A 15,703-nucleotide genomic window follows, 5' to 3' on the forward strand; every position below is an offset into this window, starting at 1 on the left:
GCCTGGGAACCTCCATATGCCGTGGGTGCGGCCCTAGAAAAGGCAAAAAGACCCAAAAAAAAAAACCACCCCCCCACACACAAAAAATTTAGTGGTACAATAAATATTTAATACAAAAGGTGGCATAAAGGAGAAGCAAAAGAATAAAACATGTGAGACATAATGACAAAAAGCAAAACAGCAGACAAAAATTCAATCCTGGAGTTCCCGTCGTGGCACAGTGGTTAACGAATCCGACTAGGAACCATGAGGTTGCGGGTTCGGTCCCTGCCCTTGCTCAGTGGGTTAACGATCCAGCGTTGCCGTGAGCTGTGGTGTAGGTTGCAGACGCGGCTCGGATCCTGCGCTGCTGTGGCTCTGGCGTAGGCCGGTGGCTACAGCTCCGATTCAACCCCTAGCCTGGGAACCTCCATATGCCGTGGGAGCGGCCCAAGAAATAGCAACAACAACAATAACAACAACAAAAGGCAAAAAAAAAATTCAATCCTATCAATAATTAATTTAAATATAAAAGGACTAAATACCCCGATCAACAACAGCAATTTTCAGGCTGGATTTTAAAAAATGATCAAACTACATACAATGCATATGAGTATCCTTTAGATTCAATAACACAGACAGAAAGCAAAAGAATGAAAAGAAAGGTATCGTGCAAACTGTAAGAAACCTAGAGTGCCTATATTAAAATCACACGGAATAGACTTTGGACAAGAAATGTTACTACAAAGAGGGAAATTCCATAACGTTAAGAAAATCAATTCATCAGGAAGATATAGCTATTTAAATATACATGCACATGCCAAAAAAGACCCAAAATAAAAATGACCACAACTGAAAGAAAAAATCAAAAATTCAATAGTAATTGGATACTTCAATGCCTCTATCTTAATAATTTCTAAAACAGGAGTTTCCGTCATGGCTCAGTGGTTAACGAATCCAACTAGGAACCATGAGGTTGCGGGTTCAATTCCTGGCCTTGCTCAGTGGGTTTAGGATCTGGCGTTGCCGTGAGCTGTGGTGTAGGTTGCAGACGTGGCTCAGATCCTGCATTGCTGTGGCTCTGGCGTAGGCCGGTGGCTACAGCTCCGATTCGACCCCTAGCCGGGGAACCTCCATATGCCATGGGAGCAGCCCAAGAAATGCCAAAAGACAAAATAATAATAATAATAATTGCTAAAACAACTACAAAAAATCATCAAGGATAAAGAAGAGTTAAACAATACTATCAAGTAATTTGAACTAAGAGATATTTACATAAAACTCTACACGACAACACAATATATATTCCTTCAATGTTCAAAATGAAAGTTCTCCAGAGGAGCCATATATGCTAAGAAATAAACCAGGTTTCAGTAAATGTAAAAGGAATGAAATCATACAATGTCTATTTTCTGACCACAGCCACACAAAAACAAAATTGAAAATCAATAACAGATGAAACTTTAGGGAATCCACAAATATTTCTAAATTAAAGCACATATTTCCAAATAACCATTAGGTCAACAGAAAAATCACAATCAGAAAATACTCTGAATTGAATAAAAGTGAAAATAAGGGAATTCTCTTATGGCACAGCGGGTTAAGTATCCCCTGCTGTCACTGGAGTGGCTCGGGTCACTGCTATGGCTCAGGTTCAATTCCTGGCCCAGGAACTTCCACACACTGAGGGCACAGCCAAAAAACAATACAAAAAAAAAAATTGTGGGATGAATTTAAGCAGTTCTAAGAGGGAAATTTATAGCTACAAATGCCTATGTTAGACAAGAAGAACTATTTTGATACATCAGTAACTTAAGCTTCCACTTTAAGGAATTAAAGAATTAGATAAAAGCAAAGAAAATCGAAAGCATGCAAAAGTTTAGAATAGAAATCCATAAACAAAATAGAGAAAAAAAATCAATGAAACCAAGTTGATTCTTTGAAAAGAGCAACAAAACTTTTTTAGCTAGACCAACCAAGAAAAAAATAGACAAGACACAAATTACCAAAATAATGAATGTATGAGGGGACATCACTATCGTCCTATAGAAATTTAAAACATTAAATAGGAATATCATGAACAAATTGTAGAATTTAGAAGAAAACTCCCAGGAAGATGCAAGTTAGCAAGCTGATACAAGAAGAAAGAGAAAAACAGAACAGACTTATAACAAGAAAATTAAATCAATTAGAGTTTAAAGTCCTCTCACTTCAACTCCACTCCTATGTGTGTACCTAAGAAAAAGGAAAAAAATATATCCACACAAAAACTTATACGCCAATATTCATAACCGCATCATTCGTAATCGTCAAAAGGAGGAGACAACCCAAAAGTGCATCAATTGATAAATGAATAAACAAAATGTGGCAAATCGATGGATCCACACAAAGGACTATTATAACAAGCATGAAAAAGGAATGAAGCATGGATACCTGCTATAACATGGACAAAACTTTAAAGCATAATGTTAAATGAATCCCATTCATAATAGCATCAAAAGAATAAAATATTTAGCAATAAATTTAACAGAAGAAGTGCCAGCCTTATACATGAAACACTGCTGAGACAAACTGAAGAACACCTAAATAAATAGTTATTTCATGTTCATAGATTAGAAGACATTATTGCTAAGATAATAATTCCCACCAAACTGAACTACAGATTTAATACAATTCTAATCAAAATTCTATCAGGAGTTCCCATGTGGTGCAGCAGCAGGTTAAGGATCCAGCATTATCACCACAGTGGCCCATGTCGCTGCTGTGGCACAAGTTTGATCCCTGGCACAGGAACTTCCACATGCCATAAGTGCAGCCAACAACAACAACAAAAAAATTCTATGAGAATTTTTCATTCATATGAATAAGCTGATGCTGAAACATTTTATGAAAATTCAAAGGAATCAAAATTGTCAAAACCATTTTGAAAAAATGCAAATAAAGGGAGAAAACTTACACTACCTAATTTCAAAACTTATTATAAAGTTACAATAATCAAGACAATACAGTACTGTTATAAGAACAGGCAGAACAACAGAAGATGTTACAAGTCCAGAAATAAAGCATTACATTCCAATCAATTTTTACAGCAACAGTACCAATATACCTCAATGCAAAAAGGGTAGTCTTTTCAACAAATGTGCCGAGACTATTAGATATTCATGTGCCAAAATATAAATTTAGACTGTTACTTCACTTTATACACAAAAATTAACTGAAAATGGGTTACAGACCTAAATGTAAGACTAAAACTTCTAGAAAAGAGCATAGGAGAAAATTTCCTTGACTTTAGATTAATCAAAGAGTTGTTAGGACAATAAAAGTATGATTCAAAAAAGAAAAAGATTGGTACATTATAATTTATCAAAACTAAAACTTTTGGGAGTTCCCTGTTGTGGAGCAGCAGAAACAAATCCAACTAGGAACCATGAGGTGGTGGGTTCAACCCCTGGCCCCACTCAGTAGGTCAAGGATCCAGCATTGTCATAAGCTGTGGTGCAGGTTGCAGATGTGGCTCAGATCTAGTGCTGCTGTGGCTGTGGTGTAGGCTGGCAGCTAGCTCTGATTAGACCCCTAGCCTGGGAACCTCCATATGCCACAGGTACAGCCCTGAAAACACAAAAAGTCAAAAGTCAAAAAGTCAAAAAAAAAAAAACCAAAAAACAAAAACCTAAAACTTTTGAGAGCCCAGAAATAAACTCATTCACTCATGGTCAATGAATCCACCACAAAGGAGGCAAAAATACACAATGAGGAAAAGACAGTCTCTTTAATAAGTGGTACTGAAAAACTGGACAGCTACACGTTTAAAAAAAAAATGAAATTAGAACATTTTCTCATACAACATACAAAACTAAACTCGAAATGGATTAAAGACTTAAATATAAGACTAGAAACCACAAAACTCCTAGAATAATACACAGATGGAACTTTTTTTTTTGGCTTTTTTGCCATTTCTTGGGCCACTCCCGTGGCATATGGAGATTCCCAGGATAGGGGTCCAATCAGAGCTGCAGCCACCGACCTACGCCAGAGCCAGAGCAACACGGGATCCGAGCCACGTCTGCAACCTACACCACAGCTCACGGCAACGCCGGATCCTTAACCCACTGAGCAAGGACAGGGATCAAACCCACAAATCAGGGTTCCTAGTCAGATTCGTTAACCACTGAGCCACGATGGGAACTCCACAGATGGAACATTCTTGGACACAAATCATAGCAATATTTTTTTGGATCTGTTTCCTAAGGCAAAGGAAACAAAAGTGAAAATAAACAAATGGGACCTAACTGAACTAAAAAGCTTTAGAACAGCAAAAGAAATCATCAATAAAATAAAACAAAAAAAAAGCCTACTGAAGTAGGAGAAAACATTTGCAAATTATATGACTGATAAGGTATTAATATCCAAAATGCATAAACAGTTCATACAACTCAACATCAAAAAAAAAAAAAAAAGTCAACCCAATTTAAAAATGGGCAGAAGATCTAAACAGACATTTTTCCAAAGAAGACATACAGACGGCCATCTGCCACGTGAGAAGATGTTCAACATCAAAACCACAATATCTCACACCTGTCAGAACAGTTATCATCAAAAAGATTACAAATGTTGGCGAAGATAGGAAGAAAAGGGAACCATTGTACACTGTTGGTGGAAAAGTAAATTGGTAGAGACACCGAGGAAAACAGTATGGAAGTTCCTCAAAGAACTAAAAAGAGAACTACCACACAATCCAGCCATTCCACTACCGGGTATATAACCGAAAGAAACAATAACACTGATTCAAAAAGATACATGCACTCCAATGTTCAGAGTAGCTTTATTTACAATAGGCAAGATACAGATGCAACTTAAGTGTCCATCAACAACAGACGAATGGATAAAGAAGACATGCATGTACACAATACTACTCAGCCATAGGAAAGAATAAAATTTTGCTATACATGGATGGACTTGGAGAGTACTGTGCTTAGTGAAATAAGTTAGAAAGAGAAAGACAAATACTATCTGATATCACTTGTAAGTGTAATCTAAAAACTAAAACAAACCAGTGAATATTTTTTAAAAAAAAAAACAGACTCACAGATATAAAGAATTAATGGTTAAAAGTAGGGAGAAGAAAGAAGGAAGGATCAAAACAGGGGGGTAGGGGATTAAGAGGTACAAGGAGTTCCCTTCTGGCAGGGCGGGTTAAAGACCTGGTATTTTCACTAGAGGCTTGGGTCACCGCTGTGACTCAGGTACAAACCCTGGCTGAGGAACTTCCACATGCCATGGGCGCAGTCAAAGAAAAAAAAAGAGGTACAAACTACTATGTATAAAATAAACAAGCTACCAGAGTATCCATTGTGGCTCAGCAGGTTAAGAACCCAATGCTGTTTCTGTGAGGATGCAGGTTTGATACCTGGTCTCATTTAGCGGCCTAAGGATCTGGCATTGCCATTAGGTCACAGATGTAGCTCAGATCTGGCACTGCTATAGCTGTGGCATAGGCCTACAGCTGTAGCTCTAATTCAGTCCCTAGCTTAGGAACTTCCATATGCCACAAGTGCAACCAAAAGAAGAAAAAAGACAACAAGATACCAGGATATAATGTACAGCACAAGGAACACAGCCAATATCTTATAATAACTATGAATAGAGTATAATCTATTATGTTGTATACCTGAAAATCATTAATCATTATGTTGTATACCTGAAACTTAAATAATGCTGTAAATCAACTATACCATGAAGAATCTATATATATTATATGAAGAAAACCTTTTTGTTGTGTAAGATAAATAAACCCTTTTCTTGTTTAAGATAATTTGGTGAGCTGTGTTGGTGGTGGTTATTTATAGCTAAATAACTTTCAAAGACTATATGTACTTATTTCTATGTAAAGAAACTAAGTATAACTCTTATGATATTACCAAATCAGTATCTCTCACCTGCCTACCACACTGCTTAAAATAGTCCCAAGATATTTTCCAAGACCAGCTTGACGTCTCTTAAAACTGCCAGGGTTTTTCTTCCTCTTCTTTTGTCTCTCGTTTCACAAAGTATCTTCCAGCAGCAGTTATAACAAGGAATTCCCAAATTCAAAAGCAACAGAATGAACTGCTAATTTTTACTTAAAGTGTTTAAAATCGATGATCTGACTTCTATATCCCTTTTTAGCCTTTGGTATGTTAATCTGCAAAAGTGTCTTTCAAAATTTCTACAAAGCAATATTCTTCTTGCTTAACAATGCTACATTTTTCTATAAGCATAGACTCCCAGCTACATAGAAACACTGTATTTAGCAAACAGCTGAATACTACATCAACTTGACTTGGCCTTTTATCCTAAAGATCTGCATTAGGTCATAAGCAGAAGCCACCTTCATCAAACTCAGCCAAGTTTGCAGAGTAATGAAAAATTAAGCAACAAAGTCAATCAGCAGGAATCGTTATTACTACAAACTTTTCTACTACTATTTCTAAGTCAGTTTGCAATATCTCTCAAAAGATCAGCTATCTTCAGTTAACTAAAATAGGTCATAAAAAATAAATTCCTGGGAATTCCCACTGGGAGTTAAGAATTCAACTGCAGTGGCTCAGGTAGATGCAAAGATGCAGGTTCCATCCCTGGCCTGGTACAGGTGTTACCACAGCTATAGATAGATTCAGTCCCTGGCCTGGGAACTTCCATATGCCTGGTGCAGTCTTTAAAATAAAAAAATTTAAATTAAAATTAAAAAATAATAAATTCCTTATGTAGATCCTTTGGTAAGATCCTTTTGTAAGATCCTCATATGACTCACTGGCTACACAGTCTAAGAAATTACATCTACAATTGTTAAAGAAGGGAAAATAGTGATGGCACAATCACTTAACTTTTTTCTAAAAAGCTATATGCAACAGGAGAATTAAAACATGTCAACCGACAACTATCACAGTTTCAGTACAAAATATATTAGAAAATATTGTTAAAAATGATAATGAACTCATCGTAGCAGCATTATTTATAATAACCAAGACATGAGGCAACCTAAGTGTCATCAACAAATGAATGGATAAAGAACTCGTTGCCACGGGGCGGGGAGCGGAAACGAACCAACTAGGAACCATGCAGTTCCAGGTTTGATCCCTGGCCTTGCTCAGTGGGTTAAGGATCTAGCATTGCCATAAGCTGTGGTGCAGGTCGCAGACTCAGCTCGGATATGATGTTGCTGTGGCTGTGGTGTAGACCGGCAGCTGTAACTCTGATTGGACCCCAGCCTGGCCTGGGAACCTCCATAAGCCGCAGGTGCAGCCAAAAGAATAAAAAAGTAAAAGAAAAAAAGAAAAAGCTTGAAACTTACCTTACTACAAATTAGAAAACAAAGGCATTTAATAAAATACAAAATACTGCAGAAAGACTACCAAACCTTGAAAAAATCTTCAAGCTGTTTACTGTTATAAAGAGCAGGAATATTGGCAGAGAACTGCAGCAGGTCTTCAGCACACTGTCTCCTCTCTTCAATAACGGTTTCGTCGAATCGTCCTAGAATTAAATAAGAATCAAACACTTAAGGAGACAGATCAAACACCGGTTTATGACAATCTAGGTTCACAACTTAGAAAGCAGAAGGCCTATCCCTGCCTACTTGCACATCATGCACATCATGCAATCTTCTGGCGTCAAATCTAGTCTTTACAACTGGAAATCTGCAGTGCTCCCATCAGAAAAGAAAATAACGTTTCTGCTCAAACAAGAAGCAGAGGTGTCAACTAGTAAATAAATAGTGCAGTCATAATCTAAAGCCTGTCAATACAAAAAACTTATCATTTAAGAAGCTAGTAATTTGAAAGTAAAGTTGAAAAGAGAATTATAAAGAACTCAAATGGTTTTCTATAGTAATTTAATACTCTAATTACTCATGTAATTTTCCCTTTCCCACTCTTTTTTGATTTATAAAGGAGCTGAAGAGAGGAAATTATGAGAACATCTGTATATCAGTAGGTCAAAAACCTCAGCTTGAAGCAAAAAGCTTTCAAGCCAAATTCCATGTGTGATGCTGTCAGCGTACATGAAAGCATACTTGCAAGAAAAAAAAGAGAACACACGCAGCACCAGCGAGCTCTGATTTAGAAGGTGATCGAAAAGTGGTTTTCATTGAATTTTTTAATGATATATACAATTTGAATGCTGGTAAGACATTTTCAAATATGATTACTTTGTACTGCACTCAGATCACATTTCTGGTTGCCATCTGTCACATGCCATGTATCACACTGATTGCAACTTAGGTTTAAAAAAATAAAAAAATGAAGAGAGGAGCATATCCCGTACTCAAACATTATAAATGGCTTTTCAAATGTCAATAGAAAATAAAGGCATAAAGAGATTCCTAAGTATATTACCCAAGGCAAGAATTTGAAACCAAAACACTTGAATACCTCAGCTCAATATGTTTCATGCTTATGGTGAAATGTCTACTTCACGGTAACTAAAAGAAACAGTTTTAGAATTAGACCTGGGTCCAAACTATTTACTCTATCGTTCACTAGCTATAAAATCTTGGGCAGATTATTTCCTACTTATAAAACGGAGAAAATGAACAATGTACTTGAACAGTTCCGTACAGCACACAGTAAATAACCACTTAATAAAGAATCATGGTGTCTTTGAATCTTCAGGTACCATTACAGTGTCCAGCATACAGAACACGCTAATACATTTTTGTTGACTGTATTAGGAGTGAATAATAAAAACTTGGGAAAACTTTCTAATACAAAGAACAATCTTACAGTGGAACATTCTATTCTAGAAGAGAGTCATCATTAGTAAGAAATTTTAACAGTGGGTCCAGAGCAACTCCCTGTACTTAACGGATAGGTTATAACAATCCCACAAAATTCCATGCATTATGTCCACAGGTACATTTTTCTAGGGAGAAAATCTGTAACTTGTATCAGCATCCTCAAAAAGTCCAGGACCCAGTAAAGGATAGCAGGCAGGTAGCAACCAATCAGAAGATTTTTTTTTTTTTTTGGTCATTTTTAGGACCGCACCTGCAGCACATGGGGTTCCCAGGTAAGAACTGAATTAGAGCTACAGCAGCTGGTCTACGCCACAGCAATGCCAGATCCAAGCCACATCTGCGACCTACACCACAGCTCATGGCAATGCCGGATCCTTCACCCACTGAGCAAGGCCAGGGATCGAACCTGCATCCTTATGAATACTAGTCAGATTGGTTTCCGCTGAGCCACAACGGGAACTCCAATCAGAGGATTCTTAGAATCCACTATGTTACTTTATTTATTCTAGGCTGGATCGGCTGCCAGTTGCCATCCCAATATTTGTTCTCACCTTCTTTCTAAGTAAAATGATACCAATTTCTAACCAGGTATGTGGTGGCCCAGGGGCGGTGGGGAAAAAAAAAAAAAAAAAAAAGATTATCATTTCCAGGTTGCCTTTCAGTTACATGTAAACATGGACTAAATTCTGACCAATAACATATAAACAGAAGTTATTTTGCAGCTTCCCAGAAGTCTCTTTAAGAGACCAGTGATAGGAGTTCCCGTCGTGGCGCAGTGGTTAACGAATTCGACTAGGAACCATGAGGTTGCGGGTTCGGTCCCTGCCCTTGCTCAGTGGGTTAACGATCCGGCATTGCCATGAGCTGTGGTGTAGGTTGCAGACGCGGCTCGGATCCTGTGTTGCTGTGGCTCTGGCGTAGGCTGGCAGCTACAGCTCTGATTAGAACCCTAGCCTGGGAACCTCCATATGCCGCGGGAGCGGCCCAAGAAATATTAAAAAGACAAAAAAAAAAAAAAGAGACCAGTGATAGACACCCTCACTCTCCCCCGTTCTTCTACCTCCCTTTCCCCTTCCAGGAAAGACCAGGACATGGGAGGTTACAAATGACAGGGCAACAAGGCAAGAGCTTGGACTCGGGATTACTGAGGAGCTGCCCTACCTGAGGCTTCCTCCAGATCATATGCTGTGAGAAAGAAAGTAACAAACACCTGGTTTTAAGTTTTGTCACAAATAATCAAACCTAACATAATCCATTATACTAAATGTATTTTTCTTTTAGTTGCCAGTTCATGTGCAATAATTAAGTTAAATTAAATTCTCCCAATGATAAAAACACACCTAAAATGACACTGCTAGCTTGCCTAGCAATAATATCATCTGAAAAGAAACTTAGCAATAATATCATCTGAAAAGAAACTTTCAAGAGCCCTAACATGTAGAGCAAATTCTTTGGCCTGAAAACCATCTAAGATAATCAATCCTGGGGAAAAACTATCGGCCAAATAGGTTAAAATGATAGCTAACTATCCATTATTCCTTCTTTTGCCTAAATAAGAAATTAAGTATGCATTGGTGCTTATGATTACTGTCCAACATATTTATTCTTTAAACAAAAAAGTAAACTATAATGTCTATAAATTAACATTGGTAATTTTGTGAGCATCTGTAATCTTGGAACAGAAATCCAGAAAATGCACATATTATGTTATGCTTCATCCCACAAGATCAGCTGTTATTATCTTTAAATGAATTAAAACTATTTGTTGAGAAATTCTAACGAAAAACTTTCTAATACTGGATGAAATCCTAAAAACTCTTACTTACTAGCTCATACCAATACATAAAAATGTGGCTGCTTTAATCCTAGTGTGATCAATGATTCACCCCACTCCCTATTAAACTGTATTAAAATGCTTCTGCAATGAGTAGGTCAACTTCTAAACAGAACAAATACGTCAAAAGTGCAGCTCTGTCATATTTCTATTGATCTGTGCATTTTTATTCCACTAAACTCGGACAAGCAGAGATGAATTAGAACATTTTCAAAGTGGAATACAACTAAAAATAAAGGCTAATGCATTAAAAGGTTCAATTACACTGAATCCTCTCATCAGAACAAATATGATGAAAGAACATATTCAATTCTTTGTTCCTAAGATATTTCAGAATAACAACAACAACAACACCACACCATAATACTGGTGGCAGAGACAAAGAGAAGCAGATGAATTTTAATGCAATAACTACCGGCCCTTATATATATATAAAACAAAGCCACCTAATCTGAAAATTAAATTGAAAAGTAGTAAGATTCAACCGTACTCCTACTGACCAGTAATCCTGGTCGACAACACCCTAGTGGCTATTTTCAAGTCATTAACCTTTTAATAACATCAAAACTTTATTTAAGAGGCAACAACAATGAGAAAGCATAAATGGGTGCTTCTTTTATCAGTGCTTTAAATTTCCACTCACATGGTCAATGTTTATTTTCCTGTGAACAGAGTCCCTGGTGACCTAGCGGTTATGGATCCAGAGCTGTCGCTGCTGTGGCTCCAGCTGGATCCTTGGCCTGGGAACTTCTACATGCCATAGGCATGGGGGGAAAAAATGTAAAACAAATGTTTCCTGAGGTTTATTATCTGTCAGGAGCTGCTTTTCCCTTTCTCACAGGCAATCACAGTGTGACATAAGATATAACAAACAATCTAAAAACAATGATCTAATTATGGGGAAACAATCAGACACATCAAGACTGTGAAACCTACAGCACAACTGTCTCGCACTTCTTAAAAATTTCAATGTTATAAAAGACCAAAAACATGCATAAGGAATACTCTAGATTAAAGAAACAAACCTAAAATTCCCTGGTGGCTCAGTGGGTTAAAGACCCAGGACTGCCACTACCAAGGCTCAGGGTGCTGCTGTGGCATGGGTTGGATCCCTGGCCCAGGAACTTCTGCATGCTGCAGGCAGGCATGGCTAAAAACAAAAACAAATAAAAATAAAAATAAACCTCGAGGCATGATCCTGGATCAAAACTTAAAAAAAAAAATCTTTAAAAAGGCCATTTTTAGAGTAACTGGAGAAATGTGAATATGTACTGCATATGTGACAATATATCGATGTTAAATTTCTTGAGTATGCTATGGTATTGTGATTATAGAGGAAACATGGGAAGTAGGGGTGAAATGTCACAATATCTGCAACTTATTCTCAAATGGTTCAGAGAAAAAAATGATATGCACACAGATATAGGAAAATGTGGCCAAACGCTCATTAGTGAACTTGAGCAAAAGGTATAAAAGTGTTCACTACACTCTTCTTGAGGGTTCTTCTGTAAATTTGAAAATTCCACAAATTTTTAAAACTGGAGAAAAATTAAATGACCCAAGTGTCATACTGACGAAATGTAGAACTACATGGGAAAAACAACAAACTTAGCTAAAGGAAACAGAACTTCCTAGAAGAAGAGACAGCTTAAAGTCTGAAAGCCTAACTAGAACCTTCGAAGTGGAGCAGTGCAACACTAAAGAAGGAGACACGAGAGAGTGTGGTACCTGAGACGAGTGGCAGACTGAGCCACAGGTGGGAGCCAACAACAGCCGACGTGTGTCAAGCACTGAGCTACACACATTCCGGTATGATCCGCAGAACAGAAGTTATAAGCCTATCTCACTAATAACAAAACAGGGTCAGATGTTAATTTATACAAGATCACACCACTAGTAAACAGTGGAGAGAGGATTTGGGCCTACCTCTGTCTGATTCCAAAAGGCATGTTCTTTTCACTGTGACACTAGCACAGTAACTACACAGCCGATGGTTCCATAAATTAGAATAGGACTCTCTACTGCCGCTGAGGCTTATATACTCAAACTGTGAGAACAGCTAAAAAGACAGATGATTAACCAACAGTTCCTCCTACAAAACCACAGCTGTTGTCTGCAGGGTTCACTGCAGTTGTAAGTATTACAAATAGACTGTACCATTTACGGAAAGAGATAAATTGCTGTCTTACTAAGATTAGTAAGAAACTTTCACTCTTGATACATAAGGATGTGGAGAAAAGCTGAAGATAATCCATTAGCAACAGACAATAACAGCTAAAAAATTTCAACCAATTTAGAAGCCATTTCCTTTCTTTTTTTTTTTTTTTTGGTCTTTTTTTGCTATTTCTTGGGCCGCTCCCGCGGCATATGGAGATTCCCAGGCTAGGGATCCAATCGGAGCTGTAGCCACCGGCCTACGCCAGAGCCACAGCAACGTGGGATCTGAGCCACGTCTGCAACCTACACCACAGCTCACGGCAACGCCGGATCGTTAACCCACTGAGCAAGAGGAGGGATCGAACCCGCAACCTCATGGTTCCTAGTCGGATTCGTTAATCACTGCGCCACGACGGGAACTCCCCATTTCCTTTCACTCAGTAACAAGCTTATTGTTTAAGAGTCTGGGCTGTACATTTCCTAACATTAAAGTTACAGCTATTGACAAAATCAAATACCTCGGAATACACCTTACCAAGGAGGTAAAGGACCTATATGCTGAGAACTATACAACTTTAATCAAAGAAATCAAAGAAGATGTAAAGAAATGGAAAGATATTCCATGTTCCTGGATTGGGAAAATCAATATTGTAAAAATGGCCATGCTACCCAAAGCAATCTACAGGCTCAATGCAATCCCTATCAAATGACCCAGGACATTTTTCACAGAACTAGAACAAACAATCCAAACATTTATATGGAACCACAAAAGACCCAGAATCGCCAAAGCAATCCTGAAAAACAAAAACCAAGCAGGAGGCATAACTCTCCCAGACGTCAAGAAATACTACAAAGCCACAGTCATCAAAACAGTGTGGTACTGGTATCAAAACAGACAGACAGACCAATGGAACAGAATAGAGAATCCGGAAATAAACCCTGACACCTATGGTCAATTAATCTGTGACAAGGGAGGCAAGAACATCAAATGGGAAAAAGAAAGTCTATTCAGCAAGCATTGCTGGGAAACCTGGACAGCTGCATGCAAAGCAATGAAACTAGAACACACCCTCACACCATGCACAAAAATAAACTCCAAATGGCTGAAAGACTTAAATATACGACAGGACACCATCAAACTCCTAGAAGAAAACATAGGCAAAACACTCTCTGACATCAACATCATGAATATTTTCTCAACATCACGAATATGCTGTCTCCCAAAGCAATAGAAATTAGAGCAAAAATAAACCCATGGGACCTCATCAAACTGAAAAGCTTTTACACAGCAAAGGAAACCAAAAAGACAACTTACAGAATGGGAGAAAATAGTTTCAAATGATGCAACCGACAAGGGCTTAATCTCTAGAATATGTAAGCAACTTATACAACCCAACAGCAAAAAAGCCAATCAATCAATGGAAAAATGGGCAAAAGACCTGAATAGACTGTTCTCCAAAGAAGATATACACATGGCCAACAAACACATGAAAAAATGCTCAACATCGCTGGTTATAAGAGAAATGCAAATCAAAACTACCATGAGATATCACCTCACACCAGTCAGAATGGCCATCATTAATAAATCCACAAATAACAAGTGCTGGAGGGGCTGTGGAGAAAAGGGAACCCTCCCACACTGTTGGTGGGAATGGAAACTGGTACAGCCACTATGGAGAACAGTTTGGAGATACCTTAGAAATCTATACATAGAACTTCCATATGACCCCGCAATCCCACTCTTGGGCATCTATCTGGACAAAACTCTACTTAAAAGAGACACGTGCACCCGCATGTTCATTGCAGCACTATTCACAATAGCCAAGACATGGAAACAACCCAAATGTCCATCGACAGAGGATTGGATTCGGAAGATGTGGTATATATACACAATGGAATACTACTCAGCCATCAAAAAGAATGACATAATGCCATTTGCAGCTACATGGATGGAACTAGAGAATCTCATCCTGAGTGAAATGAGCCAGAAAGACAAAGACAAATACCATATGATACCACTTATAACTGGAATCTAATATCCAGCACAAATGAACATCTCCACAGAAAAGAAAATCATGGACTTGGAGACTTGTGGCTGCCTGATGGGAGGGGGAGGGAGTGGGAGGGATCGGGAGCTTGGGGTTATCAGACACAACTTAGAATAGATTTACAAGGAGATCCTGCTGAATAGCATTGAGAACTTTGTACTCATGTTGCAACAGAAGAAAGGCTGGGGGAAAAATGTAATTGTAATGTATACATGTAAGGATAACCTGACCCCCTTGCTGTACAGTGGGAAAAAAAAAAAAAAAGAATAAAGTTACAGCTATTGGAGTGCAGTTAAATTCCATAGTACAGAAGATATAAGGGAAAAGGCAAAAATATGCCCCCATCCACACTATCATAGGTTACACATATTAGGTATGTCTTGACCTCACACAAATGTATGTCTATTTAAACACAGATAAGGAGTTCCCATTGTGGCTCAGCAGGTTACAAACCCAACTAGTATCCATGAGAATGCAGGTTCAATCCCTGGCCTCACTCAGTGGGCTAAGGATCCAGGGTTACTGTGAACTGTCGTATAGGTTGCAGACGTAGCTTGGATGCCATGTTGCTATGGCTATGCCATAGGCCAGCAGCTGCAGCTCAGATTCAACCCTTAGCCTAAGAACTTCCACATGCCTCAGGTGAGGTCCTAAAAATAAAAAATAAAAATAAAAAATTTTGTTTAGCAAAGGCTATCATAAACAATTCTAAAATATGTGTGTGTGTGTGTGTGTGTATTTATTAAAATATATGTGACTCAGAGGTAACAAACCTGACTAGTATCCATGGGGACACGGGTTAGATCTCTGGCCTCACTCAGTGGGTTAAGGATCTGGTGTTGCCATGAGCTGTGGTGTAGGCTGCAGACATGGCTCAGATCCCTCATAGCTGTGGCTGTATTGTAGGCCAGC

At 38.2% G+C, this 15,703-nt stretch overlaps 1 protein-coding gene across 7 annotated transcripts in view; it reads right to left on the bottom strand.

Moving 5' to 3' along the window:
• The window catches only part of RPS6KC1 (ribosomal protein S6 kinase C1), a 183,661-nt gene that overhangs the window by 136,222 nt on the left and 31,736 nt on the right, over positions 1-15,703 (bottom strand). For 5 of the 7 annotated variants that reach the window (XM_047751827.1, XM_047751829.1, XM_047751828.1 and 2 more), the window contains one exon: positions 7,376-7,491. In XM_047751827.1, coding sequence (XP_047607783.1) covers positions 7,376-7,491 — 116 coding nt within the window. Of the gene's footprint in view, positions 1-5,915; positions 6,544-7,375; positions 7,492-15,703 lie in introns of those variants that run through there. The other 2 variants (XM_047751834.1, XM_047751832.1) reach the window with 2 other exon arrangements.

Source organism: Phacochoerus africanus, chromosome 11, assembly GCF_016906955.1.
Source record: "Phacochoerus africanus isolate WHEZ1 chromosome 11, ROS_Pafr_v1, whole genome shotgun sequence".
In the NCBI taxonomy this organism is placed as follows: domain Eukaryota; kingdom Metazoa; phylum Chordata; class Mammalia; order Artiodactyla; family Suidae; genus Phacochoerus; species Phacochoerus africanus.